This window comes from Plectropomus leopardus, chromosome 12 (assembly GCF_008729295.1).
Source record: "Plectropomus leopardus isolate mb chromosome 12, YSFRI_Pleo_2.0, whole genome shotgun sequence".
Lineage (NCBI taxonomy): Eukaryota > Metazoa > Chordata > Actinopteri > Perciformes > Serranidae > Plectropomus > Plectropomus leopardus.
The window spans coordinates 28516763-28534644 of NC_056474.1; the positions used below are offsets into that span (position 1 = coordinate 28516763).

General features: G+C 36.6%; 1 protein-coding gene across 1 annotated transcript in view; it reads right to left on the reverse strand.

Moving 5' to 3' along the window:
- The window catches only part of astn1 (astrotactin 1), a 502578-nt gene that overhangs the window by 193271 nt on the left and 291425 nt on the right, over positions 1-17882 (reverse strand). Inside the window, 1 exon segment of the mRNA XM_042497522.1 lies at positions 14851-15039. Within this exon segment, the coding sequence (XP_042353456.1) occupies positions 14851-15039 (189 nt within the window).

Genomic DNA, 17882 nt, shown 5'->3' on the forward strand with positions numbered 1-17882 from the left:
TAGGGAAGAAAAAGAGCTAAAGCCTCAGATTCACAGCAGACATGCCCATTATATGAACCAAGGGTCTGCAACCTTTATTGACAAAACAGCCAGCTTTAACAAAAACAACGGTCTCTTGTCTGTTTATGGACTGCTCTGTGTGTTGTCATGGATAAGCTGTACACAAACCAAGTCGCTGGCAGTGTCCTGGATTGTGGCAGTGATGCATGCCAAAAACAAAAAACATCCACATTTCTGGTCCAAGGAGAAACAAACCTACTTTTAAACGTTTCATAAGCTAAAAGGTTCAAAAGGTATCAGTAGATTTCTGGATATGTGCAAATATCGACATGTTCAGGCACATTAATTTGTATATGCACGGCTGCATGTAAACAGAAATATTAGTGGAACATTCATTTTCATTTGTCATAAAACCGCTCAGTTGGCATTTAACCTTTTTTAGGGAATAAGAGCAAAAACTGGACCATTTTTTTGCAAGTAAACATACTCACTGAAACTGATCGCCCTGTTCAGAGACAGGAAATTCACTCAAAAATACAACTTTTAATAAAATTAAATATAGAAAAATGCAGCCTCGTATCAAATAAAGAAATGAAGAAATCCATTCCACACTTTTGTTGGCTGTGAATGAGCACTGTGAGGTCGCGAGCGTTAAGACTCATACAGAAAGCCAGCACTTTGAATCTATGTGTAATAAGTCTCACTAACATTCCTGCTCAGAGACTTTAACATTCATGTCTTGTCATTTTGAATTTAATCAGCAATAATCTGATAAGGATTCTATTAAAACATCGGCAGAAATATTGCTTCTGCAGATGGGATATCTTGTTATTGTATTCTGCGGTTATGGAACTCATTAAAGAAATTTCATGTTTGTGCTATGAGACAAGTTTTCTGACCTCTTTTGTTATTGTGTTAAGCGATAATTACAGTGATAGTGGAATTAAAAGTCCCTTGTGTATATCAGCTATGGCTTGTGGCCTATCAGAATACACAGTGATAAAAAAAAGGTAACATAAAATGATAAGCAATTTATTATTACTGCACTTTTCAAGCCTACACAAAGACTCATTTCTTCTGTTTATAGAGTGAATGCTGTCTAGTATCTATGCTTTTTACTACTGGGTATTTAAAGCAACCTTTTTTGATTATTTACCTGCTTTACTACATTAAGGGCTGTTTTCCTTTTGCTCCCGTTGGGCAACAATGGCAACGATGTTGGGGGAAAACTATCTGCTCCAGCATTCTATGAAATTTCTACATCTGACACTTGGGGATCTACTCTAAAAGACACCAGGCTAAAATATTGCAACAGCACGGCCTTGGAAGAGAAGTGCAAGAATCGGACCAACCTTTGGAGACCACGAGCGAGCGGTGAATGTGTGGAATATTTATTGTCGACTGCATAGCCTTAGGATAAAGGCTCACAATATGACATTTGGTCAGAAAACATCTCACATTTTGTTAGTCTTCTATCTGTCTTGACATGAAAGCAGTGGGAGTGCTGCAAGAGCAGTCAACAAACAGGGTAACACTGGACAACTGCCAAAGAATATATATATATATATATATATATATATATATATATATCTGTGATAATGAGAAAAATAGATCCACATGAGTTTCCAATGAGCTTATATTGGGGTGGCAAAGAACTTCACTGAAACTAGTCCTGTCCTAATTTGTTGCTGCCCATATCCACATTTCTTCAGCTGTTTAAATGTGTCTGCTGTTGCATGTATTGACTTCTGTTTCCCCGCTTGGAAAAAAACTACATCCTATCAGAGCTTTGCAGGTGGGATATTACAGACATAACAACTCTTAAATCAACACATTTCTTCAATCAACATGGCAAACGTTGAATTCACTGCTCCTAGCAACAGCGAAGGCGGCTGAAAAAATGACATCAAGCGGACGGATATGCCACTCACTGCTGATTGGTTGGGTCAAAATATCCCAGCCTGCCAACACACTGTCAGTCAGACGAAAGTGTTAACTGTTCCATAGTATCCACGCCTATCTATACCCCGTTTTCTACATGTAGAGTCTTAACCCCTTTAGATAATTCAGTGTTCATTTAAAATTAATGCTGCATATTACAGCTGAAAACCCTATAATCTGCACATATTTATTTCCATATGAATACTGAGCATCTTGTGCAGCTTTTAAGAACCTTTTACTAGTTATAATGTAATTAATCCAGACATATATATGAGATTATGCCAGCAGAACAAATGAAATGTCATGTATTTATGGATTAAAAAAATAAGCAAATACATTTTGAAACCTTTCACAAGCAAATCTGCAAACAGGTTTGATTTATTTAAAAAAACATGAAATAAAAGGCAATAAGCAAGAAATGGGTATAAAGTCACCAGAAAAATACCTACAATTTTTTTTTTTAAAAGAGATAATTATGAGAAAATGATGTGGGTATGCAGCACTAAAGTAAAGTAAAAATATATTTAAGATAATTTAAATTAAATATTTGAAATGGTATCACAGGTGTTACGGCACTGGCGTTGATTGTTATGTATATGGGGGTTGCTCCAGTGTAATTATTCAGGCAGCGTGACTGGGGATGGTGACGTCATTGGAGCTTAACCAAAACATCGGGGATTCCTTCCTCCCGTAACCTAGCGTGTTCCTCTGCCCGCGGCTCGCTTCTCCTCCTCCTGCTGCATGCCTTTCTGCTAACCAATCGGGTGGTGCCACTTGTTCCACCTTCCCCCCTTATGAGGCTTGCTTCAATCATGTGTTTTCCCGATGACCATTTAAGTCCGCCATACCTTTGCTAGCGGCGGTTGTGATTTCATGTGAGCAGATCGCCTCTGTGCTGTGTGCTCTGTATAACTATTCTTTGTTGTAGGTTGTATTGGTTAACTCACTGGTCACCCTTCGCCCTCTCTTTGTGTTCACATGTTGTCTGCTACTGCTGTTTAGCATAAACATCTAAACAATAAACGGCTTTCTGGCCTGTTTACCACCACACAGCGCGCTGTATTGGCTCTCTTTTGTCCCTAGATATAACTTCTGTGGGTTGTAACAACACTATATATATATATATATATATATATATATATATATATATATATATATATATATATATATATATATATATATATATATATATATATATGTATGTATGTATGTATATATATATATATATATATATGTATGTATGTATGTATGTATGTATATATATATATATATATATATATATATATATATATATATATATATATATATATATATATTATATATATATATATATATGTATGTATATATATGTGTGTGTATATATATATATATAATATTATATATATATATATATATATATATATATATATATATATATATATATTTATATATATATATATATATATATATATATTATGTGTATATATGTATATATATTATATAATTTTTCCAAAAAAATCTTGTAACTTTTTACTTTTTTTACACTTTTTTTTTTTTTTTTTTTTTGTTGGATTTTTTGTTTGGAACATTGATTGCTCAGTTACCCGTTACAGGAATCAAGCCAAATTGCTCAGATTTCAAATGGTTAATTAATCTAGATTTTAGTCCACATCTCTCAGCCCTACATCTTAGTAAACCAGCATTGCTTCTTCAATCTTGAATTTTTTTCAGATTGCCACATGCGTGAGGAAGAAAAACAAGTATATATAGCAGTGAGCATTGCATGATCCCCAGCTGCTAACCAGGCAGGGCAGGTGGTGGCAGTGCTACTCTGAGGTCTGTGTGTTGCGTGCGGGTGTATAATGGTCACGCAGATCAGGGCCAGTTGCAAATAATTTCTTGTACGGCTCTGTCCTCCCCCCTCCCCCGCTGCTCCTCTTCTTTGCCCCAGAGCGAGACTTCCTCTGCTGCTTCTTTGTTAAAATGACAGGCCCTAATAGAATAAATAAGGCACCTATTTTTACCTGGCTGCTGGCAGGGTGATCACACTAACACGAATACCAGCACGCAACGTCGTGCTAGAGGCTGGTAAAGAGCTGACGCCTGCTTGGTGGGGGAGGGCGCCGAGGTTGAGGAAAGAGGTCACAGTGATATAACTGAGAGAGAAAGTAAGGAGAGCCAGAGTCAGAGAGGAAGAAAAAGTTCAGTTCATACGTATATAAAGAAAGAAACAGTAATAAGAAGAGATTAAAGCATCAGTGACACTCTATTTGCTGTTTTCTTACGTTTTCTGCAGACGAACCTTTGCTTGTGTCTGAAAATTTCTGTCCCCATACGTTATTTTCAATTCAATCTGACATTTAACAATTTAACAAGCTCCATAATGTCACCTTAAGGTGTTTTTTGAAGCATATTCAAATTCTAATTGCTGCTGGACTGTTTTGACAGAACTCTAAAGCATCTAATTATTTTCCGAGTAAACTGGTCTTTTTTTCCACGTGACAGTTCACTAAGTGAGAGAGAGAGATGAGGCGAGCGAAATAAGGCTAATCATATTCACGGCCGCTCTGTGTTTTCCAAAGGCACTTTGAGGAGCCTTTTCCCCATTTTATGAGTGTTTTAAAGAAGTTTGGAGGCAGTTCTTGAAACATTTCTAGCAGCCCACACAGTATTTAATGACATATAATCTTGAGAGATCAACATGTCCTTGCCTCTATTTTAAGAATTTGAAACAAGTTTGGATGCAGGTCTTGAGACAGACTTTGTGAAATGCACATTTTAAAATAACAGATTTAAAAATCTATAGACAAAGTGGCTTCAGCGCTCCTTTGCATTTTTTTTAAACCTTTGAAACTTGAGCAAAATGCTTTAATTTATTTCAAATCAGAAGCCAACAATCATATTAGACATGGCAAAAAATAAAATTACAAAAAAAGTAAAAAAAAAGTTCCAAGAAAATTACCTGAAAACAAGCAAAATTAATAAGAAGGTGGGGAACAAACAAACAAAAAAAAACATGAAAATGATCTATAAAGTGCTTGAAATTGATAGAAAAAAATACATAGACATATTTATTTTATATATGTTGTAACATAATTATGAATCTAAAAATATTATAATTATAATATAGTTTTCTAGACATTTTTCCCCATTTTCTAATAGTTTTACCCTCTTTTTAAAAACATTTTTTAGTAAATCTATGAGCAATCTTTACTTATTTCTTGCAATTTGATTGATCATAGCCTTTTCCCCCCAATATCTTTGAAAGAAATTCAACTAATCTATTCAGGTTTCAAAGGGTCAATTAGCTTGTGAAACATGTCTGAATGCAGCAAAACTGATGTCAACCTAGGTTTCAAAGAGTTACCATCACCACCAGCTTTGGTTACCATCTTGTCTATTTTTCCTGCAAGGCACATGCAAATCTGAAGAAAGCAATAATAATAATAATAATAATGTGTTATAAATAACGTAAAGGATATGCTATATGTGATATAAGTGATCCTATTATGATAAATAATAAAATATGCATCCCATGCTTCCAAAAATATGTCACTTTTGTTTATACTGAGGGAAAGAGATGAGCATGGATATGCACACGCACGCACGCACGCATGCACGCGCGTGCACACACGCACACACACACACACACACACACACACACACACACACACACACACACACACACACACACACACACACACACACACACACACAGACAGAGCTCTATTTGTGGTCAGAACACAGCAGAGGAGCTGAATTGCTTGCTGACCTGCACGAAGAAATGCGCTTTTGGTGTGAACTGCAAGGCGACTGTGCGACAGATACCATGTCGGGGCGTGTACGTGTCAGTGTGAACATGCTGTTACACAACACTGAATATACGTCAGGCTGTGGATCAGCTGTACAACAGCATCAATACATGCTGCATTCAATTATTTTGTGACTTTATAAATGCTAACAATGTCCTATTACACAGAGCAACATGAGGATTCACTTGGACTCGTGTCTCTGTCCACATGATGAATGAAAATCCATTATTAACACTACTGATGAAGGGATGCTCTCAATAAACTGATATGCATGCAGAGTCAAAGGGCAGTTGTTAGTTGCCAGAAAAACATGGTGTTGTACTTATCATGAAGTTTCCAAATTGACGCATTATACTGTATGTGCTGACCTTGTCACTGGAGGGAGGGGTGGGGGCACTGATGGTGGATGGCGTTTAACCTGCCAAGCTGCAGATCACAGTTATAGATGAACAAACATTGATGTGTTTCCTGTAGGCATCAATGCATTTCCTGCAAGGATAGGGTGATGAAAAGAGTTGTTTTGTACTGAGACATTGCTGCATTAAAAAAAAAAAAAAAAAAAAGGATGAGCGCTTTTTGTGTGCCTTAAGCCACAAGCGCAAATGAGAGGTAATACTTTAAAAAAAAAAAAAAAAAAAGGGGGAAATTCTAACAAAAAAAAGTGCTAGATAAGATTCAGGTCCAGGCGTTTATTTATGGGGCTAGGAACATTAAAAATACACCAAGGCCAATTGGCTTGCACCCTCTTCAAGGTGCAGTGGTAGTAAAAAAAAAGCAAGCAGTTGTTTTTACTGGTATACAGCTCTTATCCTAATCCTTAGGCCCAATTATGATCTTTTCCTGACCACAATTAGTGTTTTTGTGCCTAAACATACCCACCCCTTAACCACAGTGTTTTTGAAATGCAAATAAATTAGGTTTTGACATCTTCCCTGCATGAAAATGTACATATGTGTTGTGTGTATATGTTTTTCTGGTGACTGGGGTTGCAATGGGACGAGATTATGGTATTGAAAGTGTTCTGGGGTTCACTTGTCGTCAGTGTGTAGTCCAAATAGTATTTACCAATCATGTCTTCCTTACATGAAAACGTATATATGTAACATATCTGTTTGCAAAAAATATACAATGTCAATATTTTTTGCCAACTGAGTTGCAATTGGACAATATTTTAGTATTGAAAGCTTTCTGGAGATCACTTGTAGTCAGTTTGTAGTCTAAGTAGCAGTTAGCGGCAGGTATACATTTCATGTGGAGAGCAAAGGAGGCAGAGTGCATGGGCCAAAGTGCAGTATGGTAACCTATAGGCTTCCCTCTGTCATAATGTATTCACATTTATATGTATATATCTATTTATTGAAATTAGCCAAAATGGCCAGTGCACCGAAGATGAAGTCTTGGAGCAGATATCTGCAGGTTACACCAGGACCTCTGGCCAATGCCCACAGAGCCTCATTATTAAGAGACCAGTCGCTAATGGGTCCCAAGATTGGTGAAGGAAACGCAGCACCACATCAGAGACTTTAAAAGTTAGATACGGAGGAGTTCTATGAACAGCATTCATTTCTAAAGTCCGTCCCAGTTAATGTGGAGTTTACAACCAAACTGTATTGACTGATTGTCCACATGGTAACTAAAGCTGCTTCTAACAGCCTTTAAAGCTCTTTAACCTTCCAATCAAATGCTTTCCTTGATGTAATAAAGTGTCGCGACATGAACAGAGCAGTGGTGGCTTTCTTGCTGTTCATGTCTGATCTGTGGCGTGGTAATTGAGGTCATTTGTCTGACAATAGGAAACTCATATCACAACCTAGTCCCGGGAAGAAAGCGCTATTAATCACCCAGACAAGGCATCACGGCCAAACACACGCATGCACGCACACAGACTGACCACGGTTAATGAGCTATGGCCCCATCTCTACAAACATGACTGATACAGCCATGATAGTCAGGTGCTGTGTGTATATGTGTATGTGTGTGTGTGTGTGTGTGTGTGTGTGTGTGTGTGTGTGTGTGTGTGTGTGTGCGCGTGTGTGTGTATCCATCTAAGCTCCTGCCTCATTAGGAAACAACTGGTGTAAGTCTTCAATTAACTTTACAGACCGTGGCGGACTATTTGCTCCTTTCACCTGCAGAGCTGTGGTCTGCTGAGTTATAATTCACAGTCAATGCACAATTTGCCACAAAATATCACAGTACCTGGGATCTTTATTGATTTTGTATTAGGGTGAAAATCCACGCCGGAGGAGCGGTTGCTTTAGGGAACAGTGTCGTTTTGAATTTATAGGAATTTACAAAAAGCTTTTTCCCCCTTTTGTTTCCAGGCAGCACACACAATATTTGATTTGGCGAATGAGATTTTCCTCATCCTATAAGCCAGATATTTGCAATTCATACAGATGAACGGCGTCGGGGTGCTGGAGTTAAACAAATGAAGGAAGCACAACAAACTCTCTGTTAACAGGAGAGCATCATTTCTCTATGCATGCAGTCCATATGCAGTAAAGTACATCTTTTTCCTTTAACCCTCCTGTTATGCTCAACTTTAAGGAACAGCAATAATGTTCCCTGATCAAATTGACTCTATATAGTATATATTTGTTCCACAGAAATCTGTAGCTCAATTAATATAAATTTTATAATTGTAAGTGTAATCAAGTTTTTCACCTGTTACAGATCATAGTTTACTGATGACTGAAGTACTGAAACTGTTTTTTTTGCTTTACAGTACTTAACAAATATACATTCACCACATTTCTTTCAACACATTTTTTTTTTCTGAACATGTTTTTAAAAAGGTTCTGTTATGGAGAAGTGTTGATTGATTCAAATAACACAAATTTACATCTTAAAACTACTTTTTTTTTTTTTTTACATTTACAATTTTTACATCAGCAACCCTGAATGGGTTGATTAGTGTGTGTGTGTGTGTGTGTGTGTGTGTGTGTGTGTGTGTGTGTGTATGGTTTCAATCTCCAAAAAGCTGTTTAAAATATTTTTCCTGTATTTTTTAAACTTCATTCATTTAAACAGAAACATAAAAGGAATGTTAATTCTGTTTCCATTTGATACATAATCATTAACCATATACATAAATAAGCCTTATAACTGTAGGCAGCAGCTGCGCCTGAGGCAGCTGAGATACAGCAAATGATCAGCCCAACTCCTCACTGAATATGGAGGGAGTCGGGCACATCTTGTATTTGGAGCAAAGGGCGAGGACATGGATCATCAAACTCTCCTGTGAGCTCATTACTCCCTCCAAAAGGCCAGGACGTTTCCGGGAAGCCAGGAAGAGATTAAGAAAGATGACTCCGATTTCAAGTTTTTTTGCCAATGGAATCTATTTCCACTCCTATAGAAAGGGATGGTCCTGGGTCGGGCTTTGAAACAGTTACCCACTTAAGATTGAATCATCTCGGATTTTCACAGCCCAATGTAATCACCGCGCTCTGTGTTTGTCAGGGAAAAATAGATTCTGGATGGATTTTGCAACAGTTCAGACAATCAGATTTGCGGTCCCATGAGCACGAAATCTGATGTTTTTATTGTTGCTCCAACATGATAACGACAGGAATGTCGACTGAGGAAAGTATTGTATGTCCTCTTGTTACTGTTATGTCCATAGCCTGATCAATAGCTATTGACAAAGTGTAAAGGTGCAGTAGAAGTACTTATACATGCATTTAAATTGTATTTATTTCCGTGGAATTAACTCTTAGCTTGTTACTAAACTTTGAAAGCATTTTGAATTGCTCTCGTGTATGAAATGTGCCATACAAATACAGCTGCGTTAAATATGACTATTTTAAACATTTCATATACTTTACATTTTTTTTGTTTTAAATTCAAGAGTTTGTTCTTTTATTGGCTTTCAACCTCTTTCATATTTCTTTTATCAGCCTCTTATCTGCCTATACTCTCTCAGTTTTTTTCTCCTTAAATGAGGTTAAATCTCTTCTCCACATTTTAAATACTTATCAGGAAATTGTATTTTTAAACTTGTACCCTCATATGTTTTTGTACACACTTCTATTTTATTATTTGTGTGTTAATGTGCTTAGTTTTGGTTATATCATTAGGGGGCAGGTGAAGGTCTGCATCGGTGTCTGGCATTTATTTTACTCTGTAAACATTTTTTTGGGGAAACACTTCAGCTTGAAAAGTGCTAAATAAATAAAGTTTATTATTATTAATTATAGAGAAATATTACCTATTTTTTGAACTTTAATTGGTTGAGTAGTTGAGAAGCACATGCAGAGGAATGTCCTTTACAGAACTAATCCATTCCAAGTAAACAGTCATTCATCATCAATTTATTGTAATCTTGATTCTCTGAACATGTTAATTCATATGCTTTCAGATACACAAATTTCACATTTTTTGCACGTTCAGCCGACCTGCTATGCACTGAGTAAAAATAGGTTACATGAGCAATTCACTGGAATTCATTAATTGGCTGCACAGCAACTGAAGTCTTTCCCTACCCAAAATCTTCCCAAAAATAACGACTTCCATATCAGGTCCTATCTAAAAAAAAAAAAAACATAAGAAACTACAAAACATAAAAATAACCCCCCCAGAACTTGACTTCGAAAGAACTTTATAATTTGACAATAATCATAGGAAAGCTACAAAGTTCTGAACATTTATTTAAGCCTAATTAGTTAAGTTTGCAGCTGCGGAGAAATCGCCTTTAAACAACTAATCCACTCCCTGTAAATATTCATTCATTATTAATGTATTGTAATCTTGATTCTCTGAACATGTTAATTTGTGGGCTATCATATACACAAATTTCCTATTTGTGCATGTTCAGCCAACCTGCTATGCACTGACTAAAAATAGGTTACAGTAGCATTTCACTGGAATTCATTAATTGGAAGCATAGCAGCTGAACAAAGTCTTTCTCTACCTAAAACTTTCCTGAGAGTAACAGCTCCATATTAGTTCCTTTCCTAAAAAACCCATGAAACTACAGAATATGTAAATTAAGTGTTTCTGGATATTTGAAAGTAATTATAGGAAAAATGCAAGGTACTGACATTTTATTTGAGTTTATTTTTTTGAATTAATTCTAATTTATATGCTTTTAGACACATCAATTTACGTAATTTGTTTTGCCAATCTGCTTACACGGACTAAAACAGGTTACACTAGCATTTGACTGGAATTCATTAATTGGAAGCAACTGAATAGTGTCTCACTTTTGAAAAAAACAACAGTTTCCCCAAAATAACAGTTTCATATCAGTTCCTTTCCAAAAATCTCATGAATCTACAGGATATGTACTATCAAGTATAACTGGAAATTGGTTAGAATTTTATTTTTGTTAGAATCTGTAACAAAAGATTTTTTGCTCACAGTAGCCTTTTCTTCATCTCTTGTCCAAAACAGCCTCGCCAGAGAGGAAATCTTATTTTGAATTTTCCTTTCCTGTGGGTATTTTTCTACTTTTTTTCCAGAAACTTCTTTGGAAATTTTATGATTTAAAACTAATCATGGAAATTATGAAGTTCTGAACATATATTTTGGTTTAATTAGTTTTGGTTTACCAGCAGCTGCGGAGAAATCTCCTTTAAACAACTACTCAACTCCATGTAAATATTCATTCAGCACTGATTTATAAAAACCTTTATTTTCTGAAAATGTTAATTTATATGCTTTCAGATACACATTCACAATTTTTGCATGTTGAGCTGCCCTGCTATGCATGGTTTAAAACTAGGTTATTGGAATTCATTAAATGGAAGGAACTGAACAAAGTCTTTCTCTTCCTAAAAACTTCCCCAAAAAAATCTTATGAAACGACACTAAGTGTCACTGGAAACTGGTTAGGATTTTAATGATATTCAACATATACAGTCTTTTCCTGTTTTATCAGAAATAAGTTAGCTTCCCATTTGGAGATTATTCAATTCTGATCTGCTTTTCCAAAAAAATTCTAAAATTGAGCAGGCTCATTTATAAGCCAATGAAGTTCTCATTTGGATCTTACTGTTATCTCAAGAGTGCATTATTTAACACAAATATAGATTACTAAAGTGTGTGTGTGTGAGTGAGAGAGAAAAAAAAATCCATTTTAAGATCTTAAATTAGGATCAAGCTGAAACAAAAGGAAGGCTGTTTCTCAGGGCTGAATTTAAGAATTATTAGAAAATGGTCAAAGTCTCAGTGATGCCATTTTGAGCTCAGTTACCTAAGAAAGAAGAGATCTTATTTTATATTTTCTTCTCTTCTGGGTATGTCCCAGTAATATTAATGGTGTGGTCTGTAATTTATTATATCAGCATTAAACACACTTTAATGAAATTTTTCTTTCATCCCTCCAAGTTTACTAATATGGCTTATGTCTAATATTCAAACTTGTATAAACAAACTTGTATAAAGTTATGTATTATCTTGTGGACTGCAGGGAAGTTGTTGAAAAGTGCAGGCTCACTCCAACAACCCAAGCAGAAAGACTTCAATTGAACATGAATCGTGGAAAGAAAAAAAAAACGTTTACAAAGAAGAAGCTGGAAAGGGGCAGCATGGCATTTTTTGATTCTGTTGAATCATTTAGCAGCGTCTGCAACCGGTGTGTCAAAGGCAGCTTAAAATGAAGAGTAATGCACTTTTCATGAGGGGTGAGAAAACTCAGTCATCTAATGCCATCTGTCAGTGCAGAGGTAACTGGGAGCAGACAGAGCAGCGCAGCGGGGGTGTCCTTGGACAAAGTAAGGGAGGGGAAGAAAAGTGGCCGAGGCAAACAAAGGAAATGAGCGCGGACAGTTTGGAGCAGTCGAGGTGAATCGGCAGGGAGAGACGGGCTATTACTCATCTCCGCTGCGACTCGCTGAGAAAACGAGCACAGGTAACAACAAGACGGATCGCTGACATATGCTGGCATTTTGAGTAATAAAACAAAAAAAAAAACAGACGTTGCTTCTTTGATTGTTCACTTAAGCAAGAAATGCTTCAAGTGCTTCTGGAGAGCGCTTGAGCAGTTTACTGTAATTGCCCGAGAAAGAACAATGCTGATTATAGCACCGCGCCAAACTATGATGTACAACACATACTTCTTCAGTGTGAGACTCAAACAGATGGTTGTGTCATTGAATGGTTTGTAATGTGTTTGACACAGAGTAGACAACACACAGATGCAACATGCCAACATATTTTGATCTCTTCTAAATGAAACTGATTAAAGCTTGTAGCCGTCATTTAGAGGGATGTCTATAATCTTTGTAATTACATTTAACAGAACTGCTGCTACACATGAGTGTTTATAGTGACTTTTTTTTTGGAAACAGGTCATTGAGCAGGTATCAGCTGTTTGGCTCTTAGAGGTATGATTACCACTTTTAACATTTTTCAAAAATCCACTAATGAGTGGGGCCAAGTGCTGAATGGAATTCTAAAAAAGTAGTGCAAATACGAAAAACTTAACACAGCATAGCACTCGAGAAAATATTAGGCTCTCCAAGTTACAATGACTGATGTTAACATACAGTAGCGTGGGCCTTCCATATTCAGCTATATGGTCACTCAGGCAGGTGGCAGGTTTATTCCTAATGTGAAGATTATTTATTGTTGACTGTTGTCAATCACAGCACGCTGTAAAAAGCAGTAGTACTCGATCTGGCATTAAAACCCTTCCACACAGTGCTCATACATCCATCAGGTGCTGTGGAGACTTTACTGGCAACGCTTAAGTTATTGATAGTGGTTTTGGCTTGGCTGACTGTTCTCTTCAGATCCAACAGGGCTGCTGAAAATGATCTCCTCCTGATTGGCAAATCTCTTCCTAATCATTCCCATTTGGAGCCATGTTTGCATAGCCTTCAAACCGTTCAGTTTACCTTTGCCTACTATTGCAATTACAGTTTAACTTGTAACTTATTATGGACATATGCATTGCCCTAATTTTGATAAACTGACTATATGTCCAAGCAAAAAACATAGAAAGGCAAAATTTACTTCAAAATAAATTTCAGGGATCTCAAACCTTAAGATTTTGTTTCATTTCAAATATATTATATTGATTACATTATATGAATTTAAATTTGAGTTTTTTTTTCAAATCTAAAGTTTTTTGGAAATATCTGGTATAACACTACAAGTACAAACGCCATAGTTTGAGAACCAGGTTTTGTCATAAATAACTATATTTTTATGACACTAAACTTCAAGAAATATGATAATATTTCACAGAAAAAAAAATCAACAAAAGAAGTCAAAATTCACAAATTTCAAATATTATCTAAACAGAAGCAGCTGTAAACAAACTTCAAAATCAGCAGCTCCCAAAGGTCTTTTGAGAATGGCTGCAAAATGTGTCCATTTTTCACAGTGAACTTTCCTTAAATAGAAAAAGTAGAAATTTAAAACAATTTAAAAAAAAAATTTAACTAATAGCATACTGCACTTTTTTCTTTGTGTATTTTATGTGAAATGTCTTTCTGTCAGAATAAGCCTTTACATTATACATAATACTGATGTTAGTTAATACATGTTATATCAGTTTAAAGGATTAAATATTAATGAGAAGTGTACTGCTTGTTTGTGTGTGTTTGCAAGGTTTATGGTGCCCACATAACATCCTGAACCTCATAAAGAGATCTACCAAAGAAATATACGGGAAGTACTTCCATAAAAAGAGCAGAAAAAAAGAAAAAAAAAGAAAAATAGATTTATGGTTCAGACAAGGACCTCCAGAGCATTCCTGCAAGGCTGCCACTCTGGGGCTCCATTACATTTCTTTACAACAGGGTAAAACCAAAAAGAAACAGAACAAGAGACCAGTTTTGTTACAACAGGTCCCAGGTGAGGTTTAAGCATTTCTCCTAGCAAGCATTTACTCTGCAAGTGAATTATGATCAAGAGTCCTGCCAATTCTAAGATTATAACATAGTAATCCAGTCCATCTCTACACACACAAAGTTGTTTTCTTCCCTTAGGGGACCACTCACATTTTGCCTAGTTATGGGGTCCACACACAAATGCACAGCATTATGAGCCTCAGTGTACTTTCTGACACTCATGCTCAACTCACCTTTGATTGTCAGGGAAATAATCACTGTTCATTCATTCATTTATATCTTTAACACTCGCTTTTTGTGAGTGTGTGTCCTACCTTTGCTGATGTCCTGGTACTCCAGCCACAGCTGTCTCTGGACCTGTTTGTTGGGGTACCAGATGGTACAGGACTCCTGGAAGCCATACACCGCCTCCTGCACATAGTGGTTCCCAAACTCCCTGAGGATGGAGACAAAATCGCTCCGCTGCGTCGCCCCGTCCAGAGAATGAATGGCAGAGCTGAAAGCTGGGTAGATGGAGGAGAAAGAATACAGAAAAATGATGAAATGGAATAAAAAATAAATAATAAACAAAGAAAAATTCAGGTTAGGAGGAAAAATATAGGAATGTATTTTGTTTGCTCAGTCACTCCCTGTCTTCTGGTACACTCTGAAAATGCATCTTTGTAAGATGTAGGTTTTTTTTCGATTTGTCTTATCACTAAGGCACACAAAGCTGGAGAGCCTCACAGGCTTTGCATGGATCACAGATAAATACTGGTGCTGCCTTGGTACTAACTAAAGGGAACTCATACTACAACTACTTCAATCTCAGAATAAGAAATTCAGCCGTGGAATTTCTGTATATCCCCACTGCTAATGTCCCACACTTTGTATATTCTCACCTTCTGTTTCTTTTATTTATCTTACTGGGTTACTATGTTAATTTGGGGTTACTTTAAATAAAAAAGTCTAAAATGTGAGTTGTAGTGCTAGCAAACAAAAAAAATATGTCTGAAAAATATTTCACAAGCAGTAGATGTCGGGGACATTATTATTTTTCGAAGAATTGTGGGATCATTTTTAATGCAAATATTCTTAGCGACCAATAGATTTGTATGATTAACCATCTATTTTCCCCTTCTTTATTAACCTCTGTAAAACAATTTATTACAGTGTAAACTATAGTTGTATACACACACACACACATATATATATATAGTCTTTCATGTGTGCATGATATGTCCTTGGACGGCACCAGCTGAGATTATTTTATGCCACAAGATGGCTGGATGGCCCCTGCCGCGGCAGCCTGGATCACGGACAGGCGGGGTTATGTGAAAACTTGGGTGAACGGAACCTGTGACATCTGCATGAAACATGACAGGATCACATCAGGTTGAAGCGGTTCTACCTCCCATAATACTAACCATCTGCGCCATTGTTACCTTATCCTAACAATCCTTGGCAGCATGCGTATTTGTTTATGACCCAGTGCTGGTTGCCATGTACTTTTGTTACCTAAACATAACCATGTGAAGTGTAATTCCACCATGTGCTTGTGTTGACATCATGCTAGCGCCATCCCAGAACATTAGTAGCAGACGCAGATGGATACCTAGAGTGTACTATGTAGACATGGAAGTCCAATGCAAAGCGTCAATATGTGACGACTTGGGATGAGAACATGTTGCATGGCTCTAGACATAGATAGGTCAGTTGTCTCAAAACCTTTAGTCCACACTGAAATATCTCAACAACTGTTAAAGTGATTGCCACTGACTTTCACGCAGACATTTATCCTGATGTATCCTGATGATTTCTGGGGATTCCCTGACTGTTCCTGTAGCACTGCTAGCAGGTCAAAATTTTCACTTATCCAGGAAAATATCAAACCATCTACTAGATGGATTGGTGCATCATTTTGTACAGACCTTACATTAAGTTGCACCTAGTTATCAAGATATACCCAACCTCAGAACCACCTGCTGATGAGGATTTAGCCTCTCTGGGCAAGAGCAAATATTCAGAGGTTCTGGTGTAGCCAGCAGATATCTGGATAACAGATATCCATGCCATAACTTCCATTTTCTGTTTGTTTACTCATTTCTATTACATTCTATCTCTTTTTGTTCTATACATGGACTGTTGAACTGCATACAGTCAAAGCCCACTCAGATGTGATTGGTCAATAATACTCTGGTCGTTTATCGAGATTTGGTTATACCTGCTAAACATCAGGAAAACACATAGAACACATAGATAACAATCCCATCAACCTTCACACTACTGTGACAGAAAGTTATACTCTATGAGGACATCTTGTAATATGACATGATGATATAAAGTTTAATTTCAGTTTGTCACATAAAGTCTGATGTTCATTACTTCATAGTAATTTCAATAATTCTCAGAATAATCTGATAATGACATGTTTTCAGTGCAATTTCTAGCAGCAGCAAACTTCTTAAGGGTGACAGATGTGAATATTAAAGACTTCAGTCATCCTTTTTAATCCAGGTTTGTCTCACTTCATTAACACATATTGCACATATTGCAGGTGTTTGGATTTACAGTGGGTAAAGTGACAGTGTCTGTCAGATGTCTGGCACTAAGTCTTAAACGGGTTTAGTTGACATCTGAGCCAGCTGCTTACTATTCATGAACCCTTTCAACCAAACCGTGCTGATTATCCACAGTGACCACACATGGACAGGAAGTAGCACTGGCTCACATGAAAACATGAAAAAATACACAGTGAAATCCTCTTGATTTTGGATTTATTTCACCTGATTTAGATCAGATTTGGTGTGACTAAATAAATAATGCAGTATGCAAGACTTGTGAGAGGCAAAAAGTATAGTACTGTGAGCATCCACAGTTTCAAACAGAATGCAAGAGTGTTCATGTTTACTATTTTACTCTTTATTTAACAATTCTTTATGTATTTTAAAGTCAGCAATTCTTTTTTTCCCCTTGTTCTACTTTGCAGAGGTGCGAAGGTTTGACAATGGTCAGATGTTAGTTTGGCCAAAACATCATTATATCTGAAACACTGAAAGCATTTGTTTGGGTTTGTTTATGTTTGACATTACATTTACCCAGGCACCAAGGAAGTTATGAGACTTGGAAGGCAATTTGACATAGCCAACGAACTAAAACTTCCAGGTCCATCACGTGATGCCATGGGCCCAAAAATGCTTTTACCATAGACTAATATTGGGAAAGAGACATTTTCAAATCAGTGAATACATGAACACCACGACCCATACGATCGGGATTTGATTCATTCAGTCAAATAGCAGTTTGAAAGAAGAAGAGCAGCACGATTAAATCATTTTATCCCCATCTGAGTTAGCTGAGGGCTAAA